At 42.8% G+C, this 10,952-nt stretch overlaps 1 protein-coding gene across 1 annotated transcript in view; it reads right to left on the reverse strand.

Moving 5' to 3' along the window:
* CTH (cystathionine gamma-lyase) overlaps positions 1–10,146 on the reverse strand; it is a 12,793-nt gene extending 2,647 nt beyond the window's left edge. Inside the window, exons 1-9 of the mRNA XM_010281517.1 lie at positions 10,117–10,146; positions 9,715–9,796; positions 9,164–9,259; positions 6,168–6,277; positions 5,377–5,508; positions 3,192–3,249; positions 2,327–2,404; positions 967–1,119; positions 632–753 (exon numbers count right to left, since the gene is read on the reverse strand). Of these exons, the coding sequence (XP_010279819.1) occupies positions 632–753; positions 967–1,119; positions 2,327–2,404; positions 3,192–3,249; positions 5,377–5,508; positions 6,168–6,277; positions 9,164–9,259; positions 9,715–9,796; positions 10,117–10,146 (861 nt within the window). The remainder of the gene's footprint in view (positions 1–631; positions 754–966; positions 1,120–2,326; positions 2,405–3,191; positions 3,250–5,376; positions 5,509–6,167; positions 6,278–9,163; positions 9,260–9,714; positions 9,797–10,116) is intronic.
* Between the last annotated feature and the right edge of the window lie 806 nt (positions 10,147–10,952).

Here is a 10,952-nt window from a genome sequence, read left to right on the forward strand (position 1 = left end):
TAATTTACCTTTGTCAATTATTACTGATTTATTCTTCCAAGAGCAAAACAGCAAAAACACAAGAGCAGGATGCAAATTAACCAGAGATCAAGACTAGAGAACACATTAAAGAGCACAGGCAGAATTAATACACTGCAAAGACGAAAGAAAAAGGCTATGGTTTCAGTAAAATAAACAAACAACTATTCTCCAAACTGAGGGACTCCCTCTTTGCTTCATGATTCAGGTCATTTCTCAATGGGTTTTTCTCCTGATGAGTACTTTGAGATATTACAACAGTATTACACCAGCCACAGCTTCTCTGCTTTCAACTACTACAGGTATTTTTGCAAAAAGGCAGGGATGCAAGCCCTTTATTAGGAGCAATGCCTGGGCTAACCTGGATATACTACACCCTACTGTGTAAACAAATACTTCAAATGAGCTCAGGCATCTTCTTCTTCCCTCTCATTAGCCTCCCATTTACAAACAATCTATTATTTAGAGATGGTTACACCCAAAAGACTTTAGGAGCTTTGCAAGTACAGAGACAGACTCTCTCCGCCCCAAGAAAAAACACTTCCTTGCATTATCGCCCTCAGGAGGACAGGCTCAAGTCCCTCTAAGGTAGTGTGTATTTACTGTCATTTACCTTTAAACTCTTGAGAAAGGTAGTAGCATGTTCGAGATTTCCTTTAATGTAAAAGGTTATCATCCCAGGACAGCCAGTACACTGCCGCTTGATCAACTCATGCTGAGGGTGTGAAGGCAAGCCTGAAATTTGTAGAAGTTGCTTTAAGTTAATTACCATCACTTCAAAGGGTGAAGCAGCTCACCTACAGCTATGTAGAAACAGCCCATTGCCAAGGTGGACACCCAAGCCAGAGTCACCAAACACGAAGGGTGCACAAACAGCACGTAGTATTACAGTCCCCAAATCCAGCCTCACTCCAAGACGTCACCCGCCCTGAAGTCTTGCCAACCTACCTGGGAAAATTACTTTCTCCACCCGGGAATCTGACTCAAGAAATCGAGCAACAGTCAATGCGTTGCTGAAATGTTGTTTCATCCGGATTTGTAGTGTCTTCAAACCACGATTGCACAGGTAGCAGTCAAAGGGAGATGGAACAGCTCCAAGAGCTACAGAAATTGAAACAAAATTCCACATAAAACAAAGGGGTTTGGGTTGGTGTTTTTTTTAGTAAAGCTAAATGCAGTCCTAATTTCCAAAATTTCTAAAGTTAGAACAAGACACGTAGAAAGACATCTCATGCAATCAGTCTTCCTCATCTCACACACATGAGAAGCCAATTAATGAGCTGAATTAAGAAGCTGAAGACTCAAAGATTAAATTTATTAGACATAATATACCTTTACTCTCTTTGTTGTAGACAGAGGGCACACAGAACGCTGTACAGAAATTTATTAATTACAACTGAAAGGCACTAAAATTGTTAAAATCAGCCTATGTAAGAAAATTCTGCATTAGGCATATCCTCTGATGTGTGAACGAGTTTAAAAAAAACCCCAGATGTACTTGACACGAGTTAGATGAAATTAAATAAAGGCATAATTTAAATGTTTGTATGCCTCTTCAGATACGACGTCAAGTGAATATAGGAAATGATGGTGCTCCTTCTGCCATGGTCTTAGCTATGACCTATCGAGCGGCTTCGTAAGCAGTCATGCCTCCTGTAACTGCAGGTGCTGCGCGTGGGAGACAGACCGCAGCCGCTCTGCATTGGGGGCTTTCAGGACGTGCCACGGCTCCCGCCTCTGCGCGCGACGCACAGCGCGCCGGCAGAGCTCTCCGTGCCACGCCAGCGCGTGGCTCCGGGAAGCGCAATCAAGAGGGGTTCCACGGCTCAGTGCTCCCTCGGGAGCAGCGGGGCACACGCTCCTCAGGGGAAAGCGGGAGCAGAGGGGAGTTACAGTCCTGCCTGCGCTCAAGCACCTGCCACCAGACAGTTCGCCGCACTCTCCAGCCCCTGGTGAACAACTGTTGAACAACCCACGCTGCTCTCAGCATTTTTTGAGAAACAGTTAGGAAGTGGAGACCAGTGTCATTAACTTTATTTGAGAGAGAGAAGCCACAGAGGCATACCGAAAGCTATCACGCCTGCATGAGGCAACGCTAGGTACTGGTGAAAGGCAGGGAACAGAAATCAGGTTTCTTACATCTGTGTTACCGCTTTCCCTCCAGTCATTTACACTTCCGCACATTTAAATGCCGGAGCTATATCTTTAGATAGATTTCATAGTTGTGTGCATGCAACCTGCTTCCCATTACGAGCTGGTATATTTGAACACGATTCATTTCAAGGTATTTCCTACATTGACTACTTACAGTTTTGTAAGAATTTGAGCCTTTCGTAGAGATCATCACAGTTTACTGAAACAAGTCCCATCACAACGTCACTATGCCCTAAAAATGCAAGGAGAAGACAAGAACAGAATCAGCCACTCCATCTGCTCCAGGGTTCTGCCACAACCCCCCCGTTTTCTCAGTCTTGGTGCTGACACAGTCCCGTTTTTGCGAGACGCTGGGTTCCTTCTCACTGCTAAAGTTGTCCTTCCTGTGCAGCACATGAACCGTAAGGCAGATTTCAGCTGTTTCTGAAGCTCTGGTCAGCAGCGTGCTCTGCCACGTGCTGCACGCGCGCACCGCCGCTAGCTGCCAGAAAGCAGGACGTTGTACAGCAATCAGGTGTGTCCTGCAGAGCAGCACCAGGCTGCTGTCCTAGCGAGAGCCAACGCCAGCCAGAAAACTTCCACTTCTACCCGCCCCACCAGGGACACGTGGTTACAACACAGCTACAGTCATGTTAGCTCCGAGTCTGGCCCGTTTGGGAAACAACACAATGAACGTGCTTTTAGATAGGCTCTAACACAGCCCTACAAAACCTCCTTTGAACCTTTATATAACTTTTGGCAGCTACCTTCTACCAAAGCCAGCTGCCTTGCTGTAGTCAAATTAAAGCCAACATAGCTATAAGCCTATTAAGTCTGTGTCTATTACCTGAAGTCAGGTCAATATTGCTTCTACAGGGGATACTTTAGGAGCTATGAAGACTAATGGCCTATCCAAGGGTCCATCTCCTCTAATAGTCCATCTAAGAATTACTGGCAGGCACATTGGCTTTTGCGAACTGCCTGCAGCCAGAATGGCTTTTCAGTAGCCAGCCTGAGTTGTGTTGAACTCACATACTTACCGTTCATGTATTTGGTTGCAGAATACATACAAATATCAGCCCCCAGAGATAAAGGACGCTGAAATGAAATGAAAATAATAGGTATGGTTAAAGCTTGTGTGCACTCTGGTTCATTTCAAGCTATCCAGGAAGACTGTGATCCAACACAGAAAATAACAACAGGTGGAGAAACAAAAAAAAAAAAAACCACCACAAAAACTTAACACAAAACTTAACACCTTAAACATGAAAGCCTGAGAATGAAGGTAGATAGAATATGTGACAAAACCAACAGTACAGAAAAGCACTATGAATTCAAGATAAGCACAATAAAAAGAACCCACAACAAAATGTGATTTAAAAGCACTGGTCTAATTCCCACTGGCTTCAGGGAAAGGAGTGATTGAATACATCTAACATACAGCCTGTCCGTATTTGTGAAAAAAATAGTTATATTGCTTAGCTGAGGCAGGGATAAGTAACGGTTATTTACTCTAAAGTATACTTCCTTAGAAAATGAAGACCTCAGCACAGTCTGCAAAGCAAAAAAATGGCATTATTTTCTAGAGATCAGTATTGGTGACGCTGCACTGAAAGAACAACTGAAAACCTGAAGAAAGCGCAAAGGGTTTTGTTTGCCAGGTCTCTCTTCCCTAACCTCCCAGCTTTCTTCCCCGAAGCCTTTTTACGGTGAGGCAAACTGATGGGCAAGAAGTAATGAACAATTTTTTTTTTTATTCAGTCACTAAGTAAAGGACTTTGCACACAATATAAACGTATTATAAAGACTGAAAAGTATCCACATGTTAAAAGGTAACAAAGCAAAGAGATTTAGAATAAAAGACTGCTGCTGTCAGATTAATCACAGATGTCTATTCAAGGAACATTGATAAGTGCATTCCCAGTGTGCAGCCAGGAGAACGGTAGCATAAACACCAGTGCCTTTTACATTCAGGATTGCTATGTAAATCACTCTAAAATTGTGATCTCCTTAGTACAGTGTATCAGCAGCAGCCTGGAGGGATTTAAAGACATTACCTATTATTCTTACTAGAATTAATCATTATAACTGACTTTCTCTTAGCACCAGGCCAATAAAAGATACATTAACTAGCCCATATATCCAGATGCTCACTTTTCTTCTTTCACACACGTCGAAAAACGCCATGATGTGGCGGTTCGGGACATGGTTTAGTGGGCATGGTGGTGTTGGGTTAACTGTTGGACTTGATGACCTCGAAGGTCCTTTCCAACCTTAATGGTTCTGTGATTCTGAAGCAATATACATTGCAGGGGGGGAAAATCACCAAGCTTTTGGTATGTACAAGACAAACTCAAGTGCTGCCTTAGCTAAGCATTAACACTTTCTGTAAAGCTCTCTTAATTTATAAAGATGTCAGTCCCCTTAACAAAAACAAAGACGCCTTGCCTTTTGCCCTCATAAAGAAGTTTTACTTCGGACCTAAATTACAAGGGATTAGTTTGGTCTTCTGGGAAATATAGATGAATATTTCTAGCCCACATTAAGACGAACAAGACTTCAAAGTTTGTTATTCTGAAGCCTTTTTAGAACTTAAGAAATTGTCTTCACTCCATGTATTCTAGTTACAAAAGCAGAAGAGTTATGCCAGTTGTTCAAGATCAAAATTACAAACTTCTAAGCCAGACATTCACCAAAATATTGAAGAAAAAGGTAACTTGAATGTCTCAAGGAAAGATTTAACAAAGTTTACTTGCTTTAACTTTTTCTTCCACTACCTTTTTTAGAATACCAAGTGGTTCAGAACAGATCATAAACAGCATATACAAAAGAATTGGTATAAAAAGGCCAAAGTTAGAGAATAGGACACTTTCTAACAGGCCTGTTATGATTTCCATCAGTGAGAACTAAAAGACATGATTTTTGAATGACAGAGAAACCGTTCTCCCAATAGCTTATCTGACTCTCTTGATTCACCATGTTTACTTGACTGCTGAGCTATATCGGTTTTGCTGGTATCATACTGGTATATGGCCAGCTATAAAATAGCTCGCATACCATCTTTAATAATATAAACAGCAGTAGCACATGGGTTGTATTTAGAAACAGAACAGGTAATTTTACAACACATAGATCAAAACTACAGTTCCTTGGTGGTGCTTCCATTTTAAAAATATATCTTCAAATAGACTGAAATAATGGGGTAATTGTAACCAAAGTGCTTACCTGGAAATATGCAGACATAAAAGTGTTGTCTACCACTAGGACAACATCTTTATGCTTATGTACTACATCTGCACAGGCCTGAATGTCAATGACCTTCAGTGTGGGGTTTGTGGGTGTTTCAATCCAAACAAGCTGCAGGAATTCAACACAAAACAGCAGTTTAGAGATTTTACAATGCTGGTGATGATACATGTGTAAGTCGTAAGTGCTTTTAAATGTTAAGTCGTTGAGCATCAGCTTCCCATGCAGGTTTGCAGAGTGGAAATAAGAAAGCGTCCCTGCTGAAGGTTGTTGGGCAGGTAAGGTTCTTGGGAGAGGCAATATTCTCCACAAAAACAATGGATATATGGGAAGAATATCAAAGCTTTTGAAAACCTAAGCGCAAATATCACATCTGAAGAAGGTCTGATGCAGCCAGAGGAAAGCCTTTATACCCAAAGTCTGTAAGCCTTTTCCAGCTGAATTATCTGCCATTAGAGCTCGAGATTATCTGTTCCAGTCCCATGGAGCACTTCCTCCTCCCCCGACCTTGGTGTTCCCTCTGCTGTTTCTTACCTTTTCTCTCCTCCTCCTTTCTCTTTCCGGTGTTTTTTTCCTTTTTAAAAATCTTTTCAGCGAGGCAGCACAAATGTCACCAAGTGGACTGCCATGGGGATGTGTTGGAGCCAACCGTGCCCCGACCTCCCCCACAGAGGCTACCCCTGCAGCCCCCTCTGCCTGACACACACACACAAGAATAACATTATTTAATGACATTAATCAAGTAAGTTCAGCATTTCCCTCTCCCCTACCTTGGTCTCTGGTGTAATTGCAGCTTCCAGGCATTCCTTTTTTGTGCAGTCAACAAAAACTACATTCAAACCCATTTTCATGGCTACTTTCCTGAAATATCTGTTTGTGCCTAAAAAAAACCCAAACAAAACAAAAAAAATCAGAGACACAAAATGAAACAACTTCCTTAAGATTCCTTCACTGATCTCCAGTCTCCTGTATGCAGCCACAGAAAGTCAGGAGGGTACAGTTTTATGCTGTACACCATAAATGGCACATCAGTGTTTTTATATTTCTAAAAAGTTTAAAGACTGCTGTAGTTTTAAACATCATGTAAAAGTAATAATGCAAATAAGGAATCAGAGTGATTTATGAAGTACTTTCAATTAATAACTGTTCGGGGTTTTGTTTAAATCAGAAAATTAACTAGATCCCTTTTATTTTGCCTGCTTCTAACTTTTCCTCCAGTCCTTTGCCATGCACAAACTAGTGGTACTAGTTTTTTATATCCACCTTCTCCCGTCCCACTTCTAATAACTTTTTTTCACCACATATTTTCAAATTTTTTCTATTTAATAAGCTTAATTGAGAATCTAGGAGAAGAAGAATCCAGGGGAAGACTCCAGCTATTGTGTTTCTTATCATTCCATTAAATATACATGTAATAAAGAATATAAAAAAGTGATTACTTCCTTCTTTTCTGTCTTTGAAGCCTTTTGTTTGAAAGGTTAAAAGAAGAAACCAGAAGCAAGCAGGTGATCACTACATGTGCAACATACTGATCATCTGGCAACACTGTCTGGATTAAAAATTAATTTATTAGGTCTTTCTGCCAAGGTTATTCAACATTTACTCACTTACACAGAACAGCATTTTGCCATCTAGCCATGAAGTCATAGTACACGCAGCGTATGATTCTGTGTGGTGAACGCTACATCTAAATGATTTTTTTTTAAAGGAAACACTTTTTTCTACAATAACCTATATATTATATTCTCTCTTGTGCTGTAAGAGGGGGAAATGTTCACATAGGCTGTCAACTCTACAAATACAAACCACAGAAAAGTTGCTTTATAGTAGTCTTACGTATTTTTTGTAACAGCACACTACAAAAAAAACTTAGATGGAAATGAGAGGTTACACTGAAAGTAGCCCTTTTAAGAAGTTATAGCAATGGCTCAGAATTCAGAGATGTCAACTACCTCCAGCTCCTTCTCACACCTCCAAAACTCAGCGCCTGAAACACATCCCAGGCAATATGCCTTCCAGCATTGCCTGAGAGCTTTTTGTTTTCTTTTACTGTTTTTCTGACAACTTTGAATACTGTGGACTCATTTGAGTTAGCAAGCGCAGTACTGCTTTCCTATCCAACCAGGCTTTTTACCAAAAACACGCTAAAGGCTTACCAAAGCTAGCGTACGCTGGAAGGAGCAGGGACACATGCCAGTACGCGGTGACTCAAAGGTTGCTATTACAGGGCTTAAGCATGAAAGGCTGCACAAAGGCAAGCGTGGTGGCGGGGTAAACCCCGCACGGCAAAAAGGAGTCGGCAGAGGCAACAGCAAGGAAGCGGCTGACAAAGGACCAGGCTGCAGCGCGCAAGTACGTGAGGAGGAAAGACAACTAGGAACAGCCAGAAGAGCACAGCCTAGGAGAAAAGCAAGTAGGGACTTAGGGGACAAGGAGACTCTTAATATCCAAGGGAGGGATGAAGGGGCTGAACACGTACTGGCCACGGCGGCCAGTGGCAGATCTGCAGCTGTACCATCTCATGGCGTGTGAACTCTGCTGAATAAGGCTGTCTGTGGAAAAGCCGGTCTCTTTACAACAAAAGTATGAAAAAAAATCAGGGAAGAAACAATGACATTCATCTCTGCAGAAGCCACCACAGGCTGAGGTTTTAATGAGCAGGTGAACTGGTTTTGCTTGCAAAATATACCTATAGGCCTTTTCTGAAGTGAGGAACTGATAATATGCTTTGGCCAAAGGACTTTGATTTACCGATTTCTGTGGTGGGAGGGCCGTGAATTAAAGCAGCAGACTGTCAGTGGAGATTTCTGCTGTCTTCACTCAGCTTGACTCCAGATGTACTTTGAAGAGCTATCTGGCATGACAGAACTAAGACATTAAAAGCAAATGTGTGTATTTATATTTGATGTGCACAAGCATAGAGAACTGACTGGTAAACAGTAATGACTCTTAGCGATGGGATAGGCGATTACTCTTGCTAAAAGGTTTTCCAGCTGTTTCTTGGGAAAATGCTACCTGTTGCTAGCCTCCTCTAACCTTCCTTTGAAAACAAAGTAGATTTGCTCTCTTTGTGCCAAGGCCTTGAGGCAGACGGAGGGAGACAACAAGCTTTGCTGATCAGTGAAACAGAAGAGTCGGGCACCAAGGACACTGATTGTCACAGGGCATCCTGGCAGATGGGATCCCTAGGGACTACTAGGGACCTTAGGGTGGCATCAACCTTTTGAAGGACTTCAGCGAGGTGGATGCACTCTGTTTGTTACTGGGGAGTTTCGTGGAAGAATAGATTAAAAAAACCCCATGCAAGATCAAAACCTAATAGTGCAAGCTGTGTTTTCAGGGAAGATGACAGAACAGCTGTCTGAAATGGTCCAGACAAAATGCTGGTTGGTAAAGGGTCAAACCAAGGAAAGGAACAGTAGAAATACCCAGTAGCTGGAAAACTGTGTTATGCTGGACTGCAAGGGGTCCTGCTCTGCAAACAAATCTGTGCATGGCTGGGATGTTGCTATTTTCCCCTCATTCAAGCATATATTACTAGTTAGCTGCATTTTTTAAACTGCCACATTGTGCCACAGAATCTTTCAGTGTTTGAATTTCTAACACCAAAATCAGATAGGAGTGTTCTGTGTTCTCACGAAGTGAAAAGGCTTTAAAGAAAAGTAAGGCCCAGCGTGGGAAATTCATAAAGTTCATGAGAATCACAATCAGGTACATTTAGTCATTTGCACAACGAAGATCAAAAACACACTTGTGCTTTACATACCTCCATAAACATCATCCATGCAGATAATCTTATCCCCTGCCTTTAACAGGTGAGTAATATTCAAAGTAGCAGCTAAGCCAGAAGCATAAGCTAAACCTAAAACATAAAAGAGTAAGTGTCAGACAGACTGTATTTTAATGTGATACAACCTTGTCAGACTTGCCTTCACTTTCCTCACTTTGCTTTTAAAAGGAACCTGTTCTGTCACTCTCACTTATGCTATCTCATCCTCCCGCCCCCCACTGCCATCAGAGCTGCTGCACAAGGACGAATTCAGTTTAGCTTAGGCACCAGCTGCAGCGAGAGGAGGCAAAATCACTACAGAAAGTCCAACGACTGAGCTGGCCTTTCCTGAACGGTAAGTGTTGGACTCTTTTCACACCACAAAGCAGCTCTTGCCCATAACCAGTATCAGCAGCTGTAAAAGCCTTGCTGTGATCCAACTGCAGCTGACACCTCAGTGCCCTTGCTCCCCAAGTTATGCCTACTGAAGACACTGTCAGGAGACAGACAGGCTGACATCTTGCTTGAGGAACTTCTTAATTGCTTACAGTATTTAGCTCCATCTAGCGCTGCCACAGCCTTCTCCAGGCAATTCCGGCTAGGGTTTCCACTCCGGCTGTATTCATAACCCTATTGTGAAAGCAAGAGAAGAAATATAACTTGAGAGAGCACCAGGAAAAATTTGTACAATAATAGTCCTAGGTTCCTTAAAAAGTCCTCACACTCAACACTGAGGTTGCGCATCCACCTCCTCCAAGAACAGCAGGCTGGTTTTCTGGCTACGTCAAGCTGCTGTACACAACATCCAACTGGGCATCCCCAACCTGAAAATGGTTTCTAAGGGTGCACTGGGGGAAGTATTGTACTGCTAGCCACGCTCTCTTACTTTTTCCGTCTCTGGTCACTGTTGGAGAAAAGGCCTTGGGCTGACACAGTCCACTCATTCTTACGTTATCAGCCAGAATGCGTCCCATCTCCATGACGCTCTGCTTGAAAGATGCTATAGGGCACTAGCCAGTGCCAATCCGTACCCATCAAAAGTTCTTGAAAGCTCAAACGTTTCCCTGGCATGCAATCAGGCCAAGTTCCACACTTCAGTGCAACAGCTTTTACATGAATACTGAGAAAATTTAACAAGAAAAAAAATACTCATGCATGCATGGATGCACTTGTGACAGAAAGAACCTGGCTAAGCATCCTGGTATTTGCGTACTTTCAGGATTTCTGTTTAATGACAACTTCATCATATTCAGGAATCTGGCAGACCCCTCTCACGGAGCTTCCGGCAAGAAGGTGGCCACTCTATCAGCAGTACGTGAATACGGCAGCGTGCGACTCCTTCTTCTGCAGTCTTCTTCAACACAGCTACCTACTTACAAGCATTCACAATTTTAGTCTGTGTGGATTTTGGGCAGAATCAAAGATCACAAGGCACATCCCTATTGTCCAACCAGCACACTGCGATGTTCAGACCTCGGGATTGGAACAAATACTGATTTAGGAGTTGTGAATTTTGTGTTATTTCCCTCAGACACACACGGTAGCAATCAGAAACTTCATGACAGCTCAACGAAACACATCCAGTACTTTCTACAGTACATCCACTGATGAAATAGTCACTCGGTCTGGAAGGACACCCACAGCCGCCTCTTACACAATCTGTGTAAACGAGAAAAAGTATTCTGCCGGGGCCCAGCGGCAAAGCAAAGCGCTGTTATCACGCAGTCTTCAAGAAGGTCCCCGGCCGCACGCCAGCCACCCGGCCAAGGCCCGGCCCCGAGCGCGG

Source organism: Phaethon lepturus, unplaced genomic scaffold (genome assembly GCF_000687285.1).
Source record: "Phaethon lepturus isolate BGI_N335 unplaced genomic scaffold, ASM68728v1 scaffold18252, whole genome shotgun sequence".
Classification (NCBI taxonomy): domain Eukaryota; kingdom Metazoa; phylum Chordata; class Aves; order Phaethontiformes; family Phaethontidae; genus Phaethon; species Phaethon lepturus.